Here is a 14352-nt window from a genome sequence, read left to right on the forward strand (position 1 = left end):
GTTGGGGAGAGATTAAATCTTTCCAAGATTCTTTGAACTCACCGTGTCCAACGCCCTGACACCAAAGGCACCAAAAAAAAAGTGTTAATCATCCCCATTTAGGAAGAAAGCCTTATGTCTCCGGATCTCCAATAACACCTTTATGCTGGGTGATCTTCATAGCACATGACAGCTGAGATGTGCTGCATGTCTTGGTCATGCTTGTGGCCACTGTCCTAAGGGCCCCATCAGAACCCCTCGTGTGCCCCCAGCCAGGGAAGAGAACAGGTGCCTCCCTACCCTGATCCTCATCCCCACAGCCCACTGTGGCTGGAGGTGGGCCAACGGCACCGTAGGGGGATGGATAGGTGTGCATAATGAGGGGCTTCCTACTGGCCACCCTCACCAGCAAAGAGTCTCACTGGCCGGAAGGCAGAATCTCACAGGTTTAAAAGGGAACCCAATCTCTCGCTTCTCCAGAACAGCTCTAAACTTGCACACTCGAAACAAAAAGGGGGCACTGAGACTAGTAGCTACTTAACCAGCACACACTGCTTCTCCTTTATATCAATAAGAATAAGTGGCTGTCTCTTAGATATGACAAAGAAATGACTGTAAAAAGGGCATATGGAGTGGCCCAGATTGGGGCTCGAGACCCTCTTTGCTTGTGCATTATAGGTATGGAATTGAGATTTGTTGTGGTAAATACTACAGCTACACTGCTCTGCTCATCACTGAATATAAAAAATAATAATAACTCCAGTGCTTTACGCACTGCTAAAATTTTCTTAAACCAGTTCAAGTTAGCAAAGACCTGGATCTAAATAAATGATGTGAGCATTTCGGCATACCCTGAAATCAGATAGTGTGGTGGGTTAAAGAAGGCTACAGATCCTTTGACTCTCCTTGCATTGGGAAGTGGTCTGATTCTCCTCCCTCTGAATGTGGCCTGACTTCTGTGACTACTTGGTAACCACTAGAATATGGTAGGAAAGGCCATGTAGCTTCTGCCTTGTCCACTGACCCTCCCTGAGGCCAGCATACTGGAGGGGCTGCCTGTAGGCGCTCCAGTTGACCATCCCAGCCGCACAGCCTTCCAGCCAACCTGCCAAGACACCAGACAAGTGTGTGAAGCTGTCTTGAACCCCTGGGACCAGCCCATTCACCAGCTGAACACCACTGAGTGACCTGCATCACTCCCCCATTTTGGTCGTCAACTGTATTCCTTACCATAGTCTCCTGCCATGGAATTAGAAAGGTAAAAATGATTTTTAACAGGCCTAGTACTTTAATAGTTGGTCAGTTACCATGCTCAGACAAAAGCCAACGTCTGTAAATGCAATCTGACAGTTGAGGCATTGCTGGCTTAGATGGAAAGAATCTACGAAATCATAAAATTTACATTCTGCAAAATGTACCATTAAAAGCTGACCACCCCCTCACAGGCATAGAAAATGAACTTATGGTTAACAAAGGGGAAAGCAGGGAGGAGGGATAAATTAGGTGTTTGGGATTAACAGATACAAGCTACTACATATAAAATAGATAAACGACAAGGACCAAGGACGTACTCTATAGCACAGGGAGCTATATTCAATATCCGGTACTAAACCACACTGGAAAAGAATGCAAAAGTGTGTGTGTGTGTGTGTGTGTGTGTGTGTGTGTGTGTGTGTGTGTGTGTATGTATAATGGAATCACTTTGCTGTACACCAGAAACTAACACAACATTGTAAATCAAAAATAAAGATCACAGCTGACCACGCAATTCAGTCCACCTGATATAGTAGCCACGTTTGTTCCTGCCATCATTCATTGATCCATGCACTGTACGCAGCACAGCCTTCCAGATAGAGGGGAGTACAGCAGAAGGGCAGAGCCCTTGCGGTCAGAGATCTAGAGGCCAAATCTCTCCTTTCTGTCCGTCAGCACCCGGGCTGCCATCCCGCTCTGCCCACCTGTCCCACCAACCCCTCCCCCACACCACGTTCTCCTCCCTCACACAGCATCGTAATTATCTCCTTCCGGATCACTCTCTAAGGCTGAGGCTGCAGAAAAGCAGGAGCTGTGTTCATCACTGTTTGTCACTGTAGTACCCCCAGCCCCATGCAGAGTGTCTGGTACGTGGTGGGTACTCAATAAACATTCCCTTTCAATAGCCTACTTGGGTCCAAAATACCACTTGGTAGTTTGAAAGACTGAGAAGCAGCTTTTCTTCGCCCCATATCAAGACTCAACTTTCAGATGGATGACCAAATAAAGAAGGAAGGAGAGAGAGTAAGTTGGGGTAGAGTCCATAAAACGAGTAAAAATGGAGAATTTTTTTAATCTGATGATCTTGCACGCATATATAAAATCAGACTTTCCCTCACAGACTGAATAAATATATATCAACATGGTCTGTGTTTCCCCATAAAGCTACCCTTCCAGAAGCTTCAAAATTATCTTTCCAAACAATCTTTGATATTTGTATATTTCCATCCTCCCTCTCATCAAACATAAGCTATGGGTAGGCTTCCACAATTCACTGGTCCTCTACAGATAGGATCTGTGATCAATCTGTATACATTTTGGTCAATTCCTTCAACGCATGGAATCCAGAAAAGAACATCTGGCTAGGAGACACAGCCTTGGAAACAATACTGATATCGCTTCGTCGCAGATGACTACTGATCACGAATCCATTTCGGAAGACGGCAAGCCAAGATCAAAGTGATATACCTTCATTTTCAGATGGAGCAGGGTGGGGTATGAAATGACGCTGCTATCTATACATGTTAAGCTCTGTTTTGAACAGGAATTCATACAATGTAAGAAAGAGTTTGATCCTGGAAGGGTGTGTGCTTGATAAAATGTAACCTGCTAATGAGAAATAAAGGTAGGGAGGCAAGATTTAAAATACGTAATCACTCAGGATTTAAGAAGTTATAGGATAAAAAGTAAAAGAGAGCATTTAAAGATTCTAGGAAATGAAGTTGAAGTTTCTAAGAGTGCTGTCACAACCTACGCTTTGTTTTCCCAAGTATCAATTACAAGAAATTACTAAGACTAAAAGGATAAATTACGCCAGTACAAATAGTCAAAACGGTCCCATAAAAATATATGCAACATATGACAGAGGTCTAATTTCCTTAATATAAAAATCGGGAAGAACAAGACCCAAAGGCAATTTGAAAATGGGCAAAGGACATAAGTGGCCAGATCGCAGAAAAATAGATACTAATGGTTTTTAAATACATAAAATTAAACTCAATCTCACACAAACTAAAAGAGATGTGAATTAAATGACAATGGACATCATTTTTCACCTCTCCGATTCAAAAAAGTTGGGGAATACACTGAGTGGGGAAGCAAACACAGCACTCGTATGGTGTCAGGGGAGCATTATTTGGTATAACCTCTTTGAAGAGGAAATTTGATAAAAGTTATGGAAATCTTAAATATGCATATCCTTCCTCCTAGCAATACCATTGCTAAGAATTTAGGTTCCATATATGATTGTACATCTGTGGAGGGATTTTTCACTATAGCATTGCTTAACGTATCAAAAAGAGGTAACTACCTAAACATCCATCAGTGGGAAACTGATTGTAGAATACACCCATTACTAGAAAAATGCAAAATTTTTAACAAGAATGTGAGAGAGCTACAGGCACTGATAGGGAATGATTTCTAAGATGTGATGTTAAGTAAAGAATGTAAGATATAACCGAATGTATTTCCAGTGTACTACTTTTATGAAAAAGAAAAAAGTAGGTGTGGTTTTTTTTTTTTAAATATGTCCACAAATTCTTTGACTTTCTCTTTAAAAGGTGGGATGGAATTCCAATCTCCCTGAAGGCTGGACCTAGTTAAGAGAATAAAACAGAAATGACTGTGTGACTTCTGAGACAAGGTCATAAAAGGTATTCTTCTCTCTTGGATCCCCCTGCTCTGGGGAAAGCCAGATGTCATGTTTGAGGACACTAAAGCAGCCCTATGGGGAGGGTCCAAGTGATGAGCAATTGAACCTCTTGCCAACAGCCATGTGAGTCAACCACTGTGGAAGTGGATCCAACCACAATCAATCCTTCAGATGACACCACAGCCCTGCAAACATCTTGGCTACAACTTCAGGAGCCAGAACTACCCAACTAAGCTGCTCCCAAATTCCTGATGCAGAGAAACTGTGAATAATAAACGTTTGTTTTGTTTTAAGATGCTAAGATGCTAAGATGTTTTAAGATGCTAATAAACATTTAATTGTTTTAAGATGCTAAGTCTCAGAGTAATTTGTTACACAGCAGTAAGTAACTAAAACAGTGAGGATACTTACATATATGTTTGAATATGCACAGAATATCTCTAGGGAGAAAACTGAGAGGCTGGGCCTCAGGCATGGACGAAGATTTATTTTTCATCACATTGTATTGTTTTATGTTTTTCTTATCCTAATATATTGTTTTTTCTTTTAAAAAAGTACATTTTACAAAAGAATCTCATGGATTACATGAATGACCAAACTGTGCATAAATATCTTTAACCTCTATTTTATTTCAATTTTTAAAAAATTTAATTTACTCAACTTTTGAAATAAAGTAGAAGAAAATAGTAAAATAAAAGTTGAAATATTTTAGAAGATATCTCCCTCAACTTTGCCCAGATACAGACCCCAGTTTACAAATCATCACTCTGTCAGAAAAAGAGCAGAGAAAATCAATGATGGAAAAGGAGAAGCTTAGAAGGTTTAAGCATCCACCTCCCCAACCCTCAGAGAAAACTTTTCTTTGCTGAATATCAAAGGAGATCAGAAAATGGCTAGCGCAAAGCCAGCCTATTTTAGAAAATCTTGAAGAATTTGTGCTAGGGATTATCAAAGGGTCCCACTCTCTGTGTCTCCCCAAATACAACTGAATCAATAACTCTTTGGTGACCACGACTGTATGTGCAGGTCGTCCTATATATACTCTCATAGCTTCCTACTCATCCTTGATCCCATCTTCTCTTCCTACCAGCATTACCAGGATGCCCATTATGTACCAGACCCTGTGCCAGACTACGACATCTTCAGGGAGAAGAGTGTCTCTGGCTCTTCCAGAAGGGACACGAGACTGGGGCAGTGGGGAACGGGGCTTGAGTCCAGCTTCTCACTAGCCAAGTCACCTTGAGCCAATCATCCATCCATCTGGTTATTTACCTACCATTACCAAAAATCACTGATTGAGGACCTCCCACGAGCCCACCACCATGCCAGGCAGTAAGGACACCCTGTGGATCTCATGCACATGCACTGTGCGCACACGTGTGCGTAAGAAGTTAGCAAAGCATGATGTTCCACCTTGGTTTCCACCCCAACCAACCTTGTATGATTTCATAGATGTAATCTGTAAGTAAGTGGTGTTGACACTCAGAAAACAAACGACAAAAAAATGTCATTTGGGGGGAAGCATTAAAGTCCCTGCAGTGCATTTTTGCTCATTTCCCTTCTAAACACATAATTCATACTTAGTTATGAAAATAACATCTCCCTTTCAAGCTCTTCAGAGACCAAACCCCACAGAGCAGGTCTCAGCCTGCTCACACCTGGCTGAAGATGCACAGACAGCTGCAGCCTTCTGACCCACCAGGAGTGCCTCAGATGTTGGTCCCCACAGACCCCCGCTCCACTCCCATCCCCCCATGTGATATGACAATGCTTGGGGGGCTTGATTTATTTACTTATTTATTTGGGGAGGGGAGGTATCTCCAGGTGACAATGCTCATTCAAAGGCTTGTCTTTTTTTTATTTTTTATTTTATATTAGAGTCTAGTCGATTAACAACGCTGTGATAGTTTCAGGCGCACAGCAAAGTGACTCAGCCATACATATACATGTATCCATTCTCCTCCAGACTCCCTTCCCGTCCAGGCTGCCACATAACACTGAGCAGAGTTCCCTGTGCCGTACAGTAGGTCCTTGTTGGTGATCCTCAAAGGCCATGTCTTTCTCAAGTTCTACTTTGTTCTGTCCTCAGTTTCACCTCCCTGGAGAACCCAAATGTGATGGCAAATGCAAGTTTTCAAGCTCAGCGTTAGCTGTGTATTAGTGGTTTATATGAATGATCTCCGAAACGTAATTTAAGAAATTCTTAGACTCTGGCCCAGGATTATTCACGGGTCACATTAAGATGTTTTAAGTCATGTGAATTTGCCAGAAAATCCATATCTCAGACTATCCCATCCCTAGACACTGCCTCAAAGTATTAGACGAACCGAACCTGTAAGTGAGACTTCCTGGGCGACTAAACCGCCACAGCTGCTGAAGTCCTAACCTTACGCTATGGTGTTAGTATTTTGTTTGTCGTTTGTTGTTACTATGTTGGTGTGTTATTATGTTGTCCTCCTTCCTTTTCACGAACCAAGAAGAAAAGAATCTTTCTTACTAAATATATTGCAGGGTTGCCGTATAATTAGATGGTAAATAATGAACACTTCTTTGAGAAAACAGAAAAATTAGCATAGTCAGCAATTCATTTACCATACAGGAATTGAAGGAGGCTTTCCTGTGGCCTGTTCTATACATTCCTGGCTCTTTCACATCCAAGAATACATTCTTGCATACGTATAGAATAAAACAAAATGACTAATAAAATGACAATCTCACAAAGATGGGAACATAAACCACCAGGTGGCTAAAATTAGAAGCAGATTTTATTATTACATTTTACTGGGTCGTATGTCATTACTTTCTGGTAACCAATACATTTATTTGTAACCAATACATTTATTTTTTTAAACAGGAAGAAATGTAAAAGTTAAAAGTTCCCAAATAGAATGAGGGCTAGTTACTTTTAAAAATTGTGTTTAGTAGGCTGTCATATGAAGCCTAGGAGAATGTTCTCTCCTTAAAGAACAGTTTTACACATCAATCATGGAATCAAAAACCCACCAAGACACACTTGCCTGACATGTTTACAAAACCCAGGAGGTCAGACGTCCATTATGGAATACAGCGTCCAGATAAAGCGGGGCCCAAAGAAGGAACCTAGAGAAGGTTAAATCTGGCAAAGAAATCCTATTCTGAACTAATGTAAGGATTTTAAATCGAGTATTACAAACTCAACAGCTAAAATAGTCTAAAGGGTTTTTGCTTGATTTGGGATCTTTTGTTTTTCAAGGGAATGATTAGAAGGATAAGAAGAAAGTAAGGACTTCCCTGGTGCTCCAGTGGTTAAGACCCCATGCTTCCAATGCAGGGGGCACGGGTTCAATCCCTGGTCAGGGAACTAAGATCCCGCATGCAGTGTGGCATGGCCAAAAAACAAAAAAAAGAAGAAGAAGAAAGTGAGATATGCCTTAACAATCCTACGGGGCACATCCTAGGTGACCCTCAGAAGCTGTATCAAGCAGTAGTTGCTTGAAAACCAATTTCACTGTTTGGAGATCCATTTGTTTCCTTAAAGAAAGGAAAACAACAACTGAGCACCAAGCCAATCATCAAACATTCTGGTTAAGCAGTCCACGACATGCCCCCTTGCCTCTGCCTTCACAAACTACTGAGCAGAGTCTGAGAAAACAACTTGTTTTTACCTTTCATAATATTCTTTTCCCCAGAAAATGGAGGTAATTAGGAAACTAGAGATATTTGCCAGAAATAAATAAATAAATAAAATGGCAGGGATGGAATGGGAAAGGGATTATTCCTGTGCAAAATCAATGAAAGTTTATCAGAGCTGAGCAGATGTAACAATAAGAAGTCACATTTATAGCAGGCTTATTTCAAGTCAGGTACTGTTCTGAGTGTTTTATACAATCCTAATTTTGAATGCCCCACAAACTCATGGAGTAGGAACTATGATTGTTCCTGTTTTATCCATAAGCAACAAAGGCACAGAAAGATCAAGTAACTTGCCCAAGGTCACACAGCAAGAAAGGAGCAGAGCCAGGATTTGGTCCCAGACCCACTGGCTCTAAACTCTGTGCTGTTGATCACTACAGTCTACTATCTCACACAGGCAGCCACCCGTTCACACACACCTTCATGTTCCAGACCTGTGCTCCACGTTGGAGACAGCACGCAGAAGGTAGTGCCATGTGTGAGTGGAGCTTAGACAGAGGGATACCCAACCCAAATTGGGGTTGGAAAAGTCTCTCCAGAGGAGATGATGGCCATGCTGAATCTTGGACACATAGCAGATAGCCAGGCAGGGAAGACGGGGAGGGGTGAAGGGAAGGAAACTCGATTCAGGTACAGCACATGCAAAATTTCCAGGCAGAAAAGAATGTGGTTCCCTCTAGGACCAGTAAGTAGTCTAACAAGGCTGGCATAGCGGTACCATGGGTAGCAAAGCTGGGTGGGAGGGATACTCAGGCAGTGCCAACGAGACAGGAATCACATCGCGGATAGCCTTGTGACCTGGCTAAGGAGTGTGGATTTATCTGAAAGTCTGTAATAAACAACTGAAGATTATACTAGGAAACAAAATGATCAGATCTTTTCTTTCTTAGCTCAGTGGCTATGACAAAAGGACTAGATTCGAGGGAGCCGAGGATGGAAGCAAAGACTATTAGGAAGCTGTGTTTCCAAGCTGTAACAAGAGGCTGGAATTATGTAGTCAGGCGACCAGAACAAGGGGAAGTTTCTTAAACCAAGGAGCAGATTTGGGGCACACACAGCAACACTGTGCTCAGATTTCCCCCTCCCCTAACTTCCCTGAAGTCTTCTGGCTCCCAGTGACCCTCCTAGGGATTGTACCCTCAGGTTATGTCCCAATACATAATCTTAAAATGTCTCAGCATCTTAAAATGTGCTCAGAACAGCACAGTGAAGAAACGCAAGGCTGTTCTTCCCAAACTCTCTTGCCACCCAAAGAATTCCTGAAATTCTGATCTTAATCACTTTGGGAACTGTTTTTTTTTTTTTTTTTTGGCTTATTAAAATTTGCTTATATTTCTCCCAAGGAGGTTTAGGTCATAACCGGCCTCTATAAGCCTGAAAGTATTTTGGAAGGATTATGATTCAACATAAAATGCACATTCTTGACCTTATTATCTGCTGTTTTCCCCATCTGGCCAAAGGTCTTTGGGAAGGGCTTTTTCAACAAAGATCCTCCTGTGAGCTGCCCCCGGAACCTAGTTCCTCATTTGTGATGTCTTGTAGGAATGTCTATTTAAACCTAAAACTTCCTCACTTGTGTCTCTACAGAATCCTTGTCCTCTTTGAATCTTTGAAGTAAGGCTGAAACTAGGACATAAAGGCAGACGATGTTCAAGTCGTCAGCATCTTGCGTTCGTCCAAAGTAAATGTTAAATGTTCAATAAATATTACAGTATTTAAATAAACTTCCACTTTCCTCCCAAACATACCTTATCAATTCTACAGAAATGGAAGACCTTTTTGGAGCTGAAAATTTGGGCCCGCTCTGGGTCTCTGAGGTTTGAGTCCAGAGATACTTCTCACATGACAACCTACCTGTTTGCATTTATTCACTTTAGGTATCAACGTTTCCTTTGGCAGAAATTGCTTTGAACATCAGCAGGGCTGGGTGGGGTCTTGTTTTTGTTTTTTTAAGTGAATTCTTTAATAAACTCCTGACTAGAAGGGCTAGTTAGGATTTTCAGTACAAAGGACAGGGGGACGCTGGACCCGCATCCCCATCTCCCACCACTCTCACCCCAACCTTTTTGCTTCCAAACCCTCAGTTCTTCTTTGTAACAGTCCTTTACCTCTTCTCCCTGAAACCCAAGCTGTCCCGCCTCTCCCCCCACCCGCATCCCCCACCCCCACCCCGCGGATAGAAGTGCTCGGTGACCATCAGGGCACCAAGAGCTTCATCCCTGCGCGTCCCTCTGGGATCAGATCTCAACAGACCAAGACTAAGGATGGGAGGGGGCGTCCTGGGAATTGCAAGAAGCCAGATTTACCTTCACGAAGAGGGTGATGTCGTGCTCCTGTCCCGGGGCCCCCTCCTCGGACACCTCGCCGTCCTCCTGGCCACCGTTCACCGGCGCGGTCTCATCGCCGCGCTCGGTGCTGCCCCCCTCCGCCAGGTGGTTGCTCAGCTCGGCCTCGGGTTCCCGGGCCTCCGTCGGCTGGGCCGCCTCCCCATCCGCGCTGCCGTCGAGGGGCTCGTCCGCGCCCCCGGCTGTGGCCTCCTCGCCTGGCCCCTCTGGGCCCCGCTCTCGCCTCTCCTCCTCTGCCTCCTCTCTCTGCCCCAGGGGCGCACCCTGGTCCTCGTCCTCGCCAGCATCTGCCCTCGCGCCCCCGGGGGCCGCTTCCTGCGACTCCTCTCCCTCCCGGTCCCCTGTCTCTTCCGCGGCCCCCGCCGCTGCACCCGGAGGCTCCCCCGCAAGCTCCCCAGGGCTGCACTCCGCGCTCTCCGACGCTGCGGCCTCAGTCGCCTCGGCCTGGGTCTGCGAGCTGCTGTCCCCTCCATCCCGGGGCTCACCCTGGGCCCTGTGCGCCTCTCCCGCCGGCCCCCCGACATCCGTGCTGACCCCCGTCGGCCCCTCGGCGTCCACGCGGAGCCCCGCCGGTCCTTCGGGGACCATGCTGTCCCCCGTCGGCCCCTCGGCGACCGTGCTGTCCCCCGCTGGCCCCTCGGCGACCATGCTGTCCCCCGCCGGCCCCTCGGTGACCGTGCTGTCCCCTGCCGGCGCCTCGGCGGCCGTGCTGTCCCCCATCAGCCCGTCGGCGTCCATGCGGGCCCCCGCCGGCCCAGGCGCGCTGCCTCCCGGCTCCTCCGGCCCGCTCTCCGCCTCTTCCTTCGCCCCGGGGGCCGCGGGATCCCCAGGCTCCACCTGAGCCTCCCCCGGGGCCTCCCCCGGGGCCTCGCCCTGCGCGCCGCACCCCGGGCTCGCCTCCTCCGCCAGCTCCGCGCCGCTCGCCCGCTCCTCTCCCTCCCGGGAGCCCTCCTCCGCCTCGGCCTCGCCCTGCTCTCCGCTCGCGCCCCGCGTCTCAGCCCCCGGGCCACCGCCTGCGTCCGGCGCCACCTCGCCCGCGCGCCCTCCGTCCGGCCCCGGCCCTTCTCCTTCCGTCACCTCGGCCGTCGCGGCTGCGCCCGGCCCCCCGCCCCTCGGCGCCTCCGCGGCGCCCTCTCTCGCCTCCTGCCTCTGCGCCTCAGGGCCGGAAGCCCCCGGCTCGCCCCGTCTCTCCGCCTGAAGCGCCGAGCCCTCGGGCTGGCTCTGGGGACCCGGGGAGCCCCCGTCCGGCTCCGCGACCTCGGTCATGGCCGCAGATCCCTGTCTTTGACCAGAGACCCTTCCTGGACGCTGCTGAGGAGCCAGGTGGCGCTGGGCGAAGGGCGCGGTGCCAGGGGCCGCTGCGCCAGCTGCGAGAGGACCCCCTGCCCGGGACTCTGGAGGCGCCTGGGCGGTACGCTGGGCGCGCGGGGCGAAATCCTCCCGCTCCAAAACGCTGCGCCCCTTCTCCCGGGCTTAAGCTCTCTGGGCTATTCCTCCTCCTCTCGTGCTTCTCGCTGGTTGCGCGCCTGATTCCCACCTGGACCCTAATTCCGACCTTGGTTCCCTGGAAACGCGCTCGCGGAGGTGCACTGCGCTGCTGGGGAGGGCGCTTAGCTGCTGCACCCTTTGAAACGCCTGGCCCTCTGTCCAGGGGTTGACCAGAAGTCCCCGGTGCCAACTCCATCCCCCCTGGGGCTTGGGCGGGGTTTGCATCCCCTCTTCTCTGCCTATTTGAGTGGCCTGAGAGCCTGGCCAATGACAGTCTTTCTTGTGACCTTTGTGGGTTTCAGTGAAAAGATCCTGATTCTACTGACCGCTTCGGTGTGTTCTGGAACGGCTTCAAGTTCCAGAGCCATTAAAATCACCCCCAAACACACACGACACCCAAACACCTAATTCCCACCTTCCCAGGGGTCAGGCGTTAAGCTCAGCAGCTGTGCAACTGCAGATGCCCCTGTAGTGCCTCAGTGTCCTAGAGCAGAAGGGTAAATCCTGAAAGAAAGAAGGGGAGGCCACACCGCCTCCTTCCAATTTCTCCAGGGCCCTGCTGAGAAGTTCCAGAGGCCCCAGTATAGGAGCAAGTGGAGCCACGTGACCTTCTTGAACCAGGAATGGGTCCTGTACTCTCTCCATGACAAGTACTGGGGGTTCTGCCCTCTAGGGTTATATTCTGCATCTCCCTGGTCCCTGAAGATGCCAAGAACCTGTTTATCTTTCTGATTCTCCTAGATTTTCTAAACCCATGTTCAAGGCTTTCGCCTTAAAGTTGTGTGTTAAGGGCTTGGGGAGCTGAAGGCGGGGAGATGAAAATGGAAGATTTGAAGAAAGGGAGCTATGGATATCACTGGATTAGAAATCTCCCAGGATCACAGACCTTTCCTCTTAGAAGAAGAAGGAGAAGAAGAAGAAAGAAGAAGAAGAAGGAGGAGAAGGAGGAGAAGGAGAAGGAGAAGAAGGGGAGGGGAGGGGAGGGGGGAGGAGGGGGAGAAGGGGAACGCGAAGGAGAAGAAGTTATGATGAAAATTATGTAGTCAGTGTATGTGTCAGGCTGGATCATGTGGGTGACAGTAAGGGGCTGGTTGCCCAGGGTGGCACAGCCTAAATGTGAGCGAGCAGGGTTCCCAGATCAAGACTGATTGAACTTGTCAGGCTCTCAAAAGCTTTGATACTGCCCTGAGACTCATTTGTCTATCATGTCCACAGAGGGTTCTATTATCACTAAAAAATCAGGGAGCATCTGTGATAGGGCCAATCACAGTGTGTGAGTCACACATTTGGCCAATCACCAGGATGTCTCAAGACATGGAAACAACCTGAATGTTCTTCCGTGGAGGAGTGGATGAAACAAACATGGTAGGTATTGGGTTGGCCAAAAAGTTCGTTCGGGGTTTTCCATACCATCTCACGAAAAACCCGAACGATCTTTTTGGCCAACCCAGTACTTACAATGGAATATTATTCAGCCTTAGAAAAGGGGGGGGGCTTCCCTGGTGGTTCAGTGGTTAAGAGTCCGCCTTCCAATGTAGGGGACGCATGTGAGTAAAGCTGCAATGAACATGGATGACACTCTATTTTAAAACACAGCTTCTATTCTCGGTCACCGTCTTCTGCCTTAGTTTTCTCCATAGCAGATATCTCCATCTGACGTGTAATATATTCTACGTACTCATTATCTGTCTCCCCCATCCCACCCCACTAGGATGGCAGTTCTGTGAAGCCAGGCGTTTTTGTGTGTTACTGCCTAGAACAGGACCGGGCACATAGTAGGCTCTCAATAAATATATGCTGAATGAATGAATGCATGCGTGCTTTCATATATGTATATATCAACCTGAACCAGTTTTCAAAAAGACTTTTCTCAGTTGGTTTTATGCTTTGGTGGACAAGCTGATGTCACAAGACAGGCTGTTCCCAGAAATTCTTATCTACTGACGGTGGTGAATACTTCAGCAAATACTTTTAATAATTAGCAAAGGCCGGTCAATTGCTATAAAGGAACACAAAAGAAATACCAAATAAATCGAGTTGCGAAGGTCACTGTGAAGTCATTTGGAGATTTGCACAGTGTTGACTCGGCAGCCAGCACCAGATTAGCTATTTAAATACCAAGGAGGGTTAAACAGAGGTGACAAATTCAGGGATGGGAGTCAAAACTGCTGATAATTAAGTCGATTTTAGTAATTTTAGAGGTTTCCTACCATATTTTACTAGGAAACATGAAGCAGGGTAACTCGAGGATTACAAAGAAAATCTCTCAAAGGCTTATATATAAATGTTTTAAAGGTTTGTTGTTTTTGCTGTTTTCCCAGAACAAACAGACTCATTTCCACAGAGATCCCCTCTTTCTCTGGCAGATCTCTGCTCCTTTCAGAAGAGCTCTTGGGATGATGATGTGTCTAGAACATTCAGATCACTGGCTGCACTTATGGCCAAACAGAAGTCCCCCTTGCACTGATTTCTCTTCAAGCTCTTCCTCCCCACCTAAGAATGGCCCCAAACCTGGCTTTGCTGTTATCTGTAAAGGTATAGTTCAGTTAAGAGAAGGATATCGGCACAGAATAGTCCTCAACTAGGAGGCAGGGATTGTGCATGGATAGAGCGTCTTGCAAGCCGATAAGAACATCACACAAACCAACACAAATAATGTCGTGTGAAACGAGGAGGTTCTCTGGTCAGATTGCCTGACTTAAATTCCACTTTATCATGTATTAACTGTGTGATCTTGAGTAAGTTTTTCATCTGGAACAGTCAGTGTTATAATAAGATCATTGTAATTGTGCGTTTTAAATCAGAGAATGTATGTGTCATACTCAGCACAGCGCCGCTTCTTGTTAACATTACAGCCTCCCTGTTGTACTTGTCCCAGAGGACAGAGCGGTCACATATTGACAGAACGGTGTATTACAGGGCTGGAAGAGCCATGGAGAACTAGGGTGACACTTTGTCCCACTA

General features: G+C 46.8%; 1 protein-coding gene across 2 annotated transcripts in view; it reads right to left on the reverse strand.

Moving 5' to 3' along the window:
- CLIC6 (chloride intracellular channel 6) overlaps positions 1 to 11166 on the reverse strand; it is a gene marked incomplete at both ends in the record, with an annotated part of 41573 nt that extends 30407 nt beyond the window's left edge. Inside the window, 2 exons of one of the 2 annotated variants that reach the window (XM_082839453.1) lie at positions 9862 to 10429; positions 10625 to 11166. In XM_082839453.1, coding sequence (XP_082695579.1) covers positions 9862 to 10429; positions 10625 to 11166 — 1110 coding nt within the window. Of the gene's footprint in view, positions 1 to 9861 lie in introns of both variants that reach the window. The other variant, XM_082839452.1, reaches the window with a different exon arrangement.
- Between the last annotated feature and the right edge of the window lie 3186 nt (positions 11167 to 14352).

The sequence above is a fragment of the Leucopleurus acutus genome (genome assembly GCF_964270905.1).
Source record: "Leucopleurus acutus genome assembly, chromosome: 5".
Taxonomy (NCBI): Eukaryota; Metazoa; Chordata; class Mammalia; order Artiodactyla; family Delphinidae; genus Leucopleurus; species Leucopleurus acutus.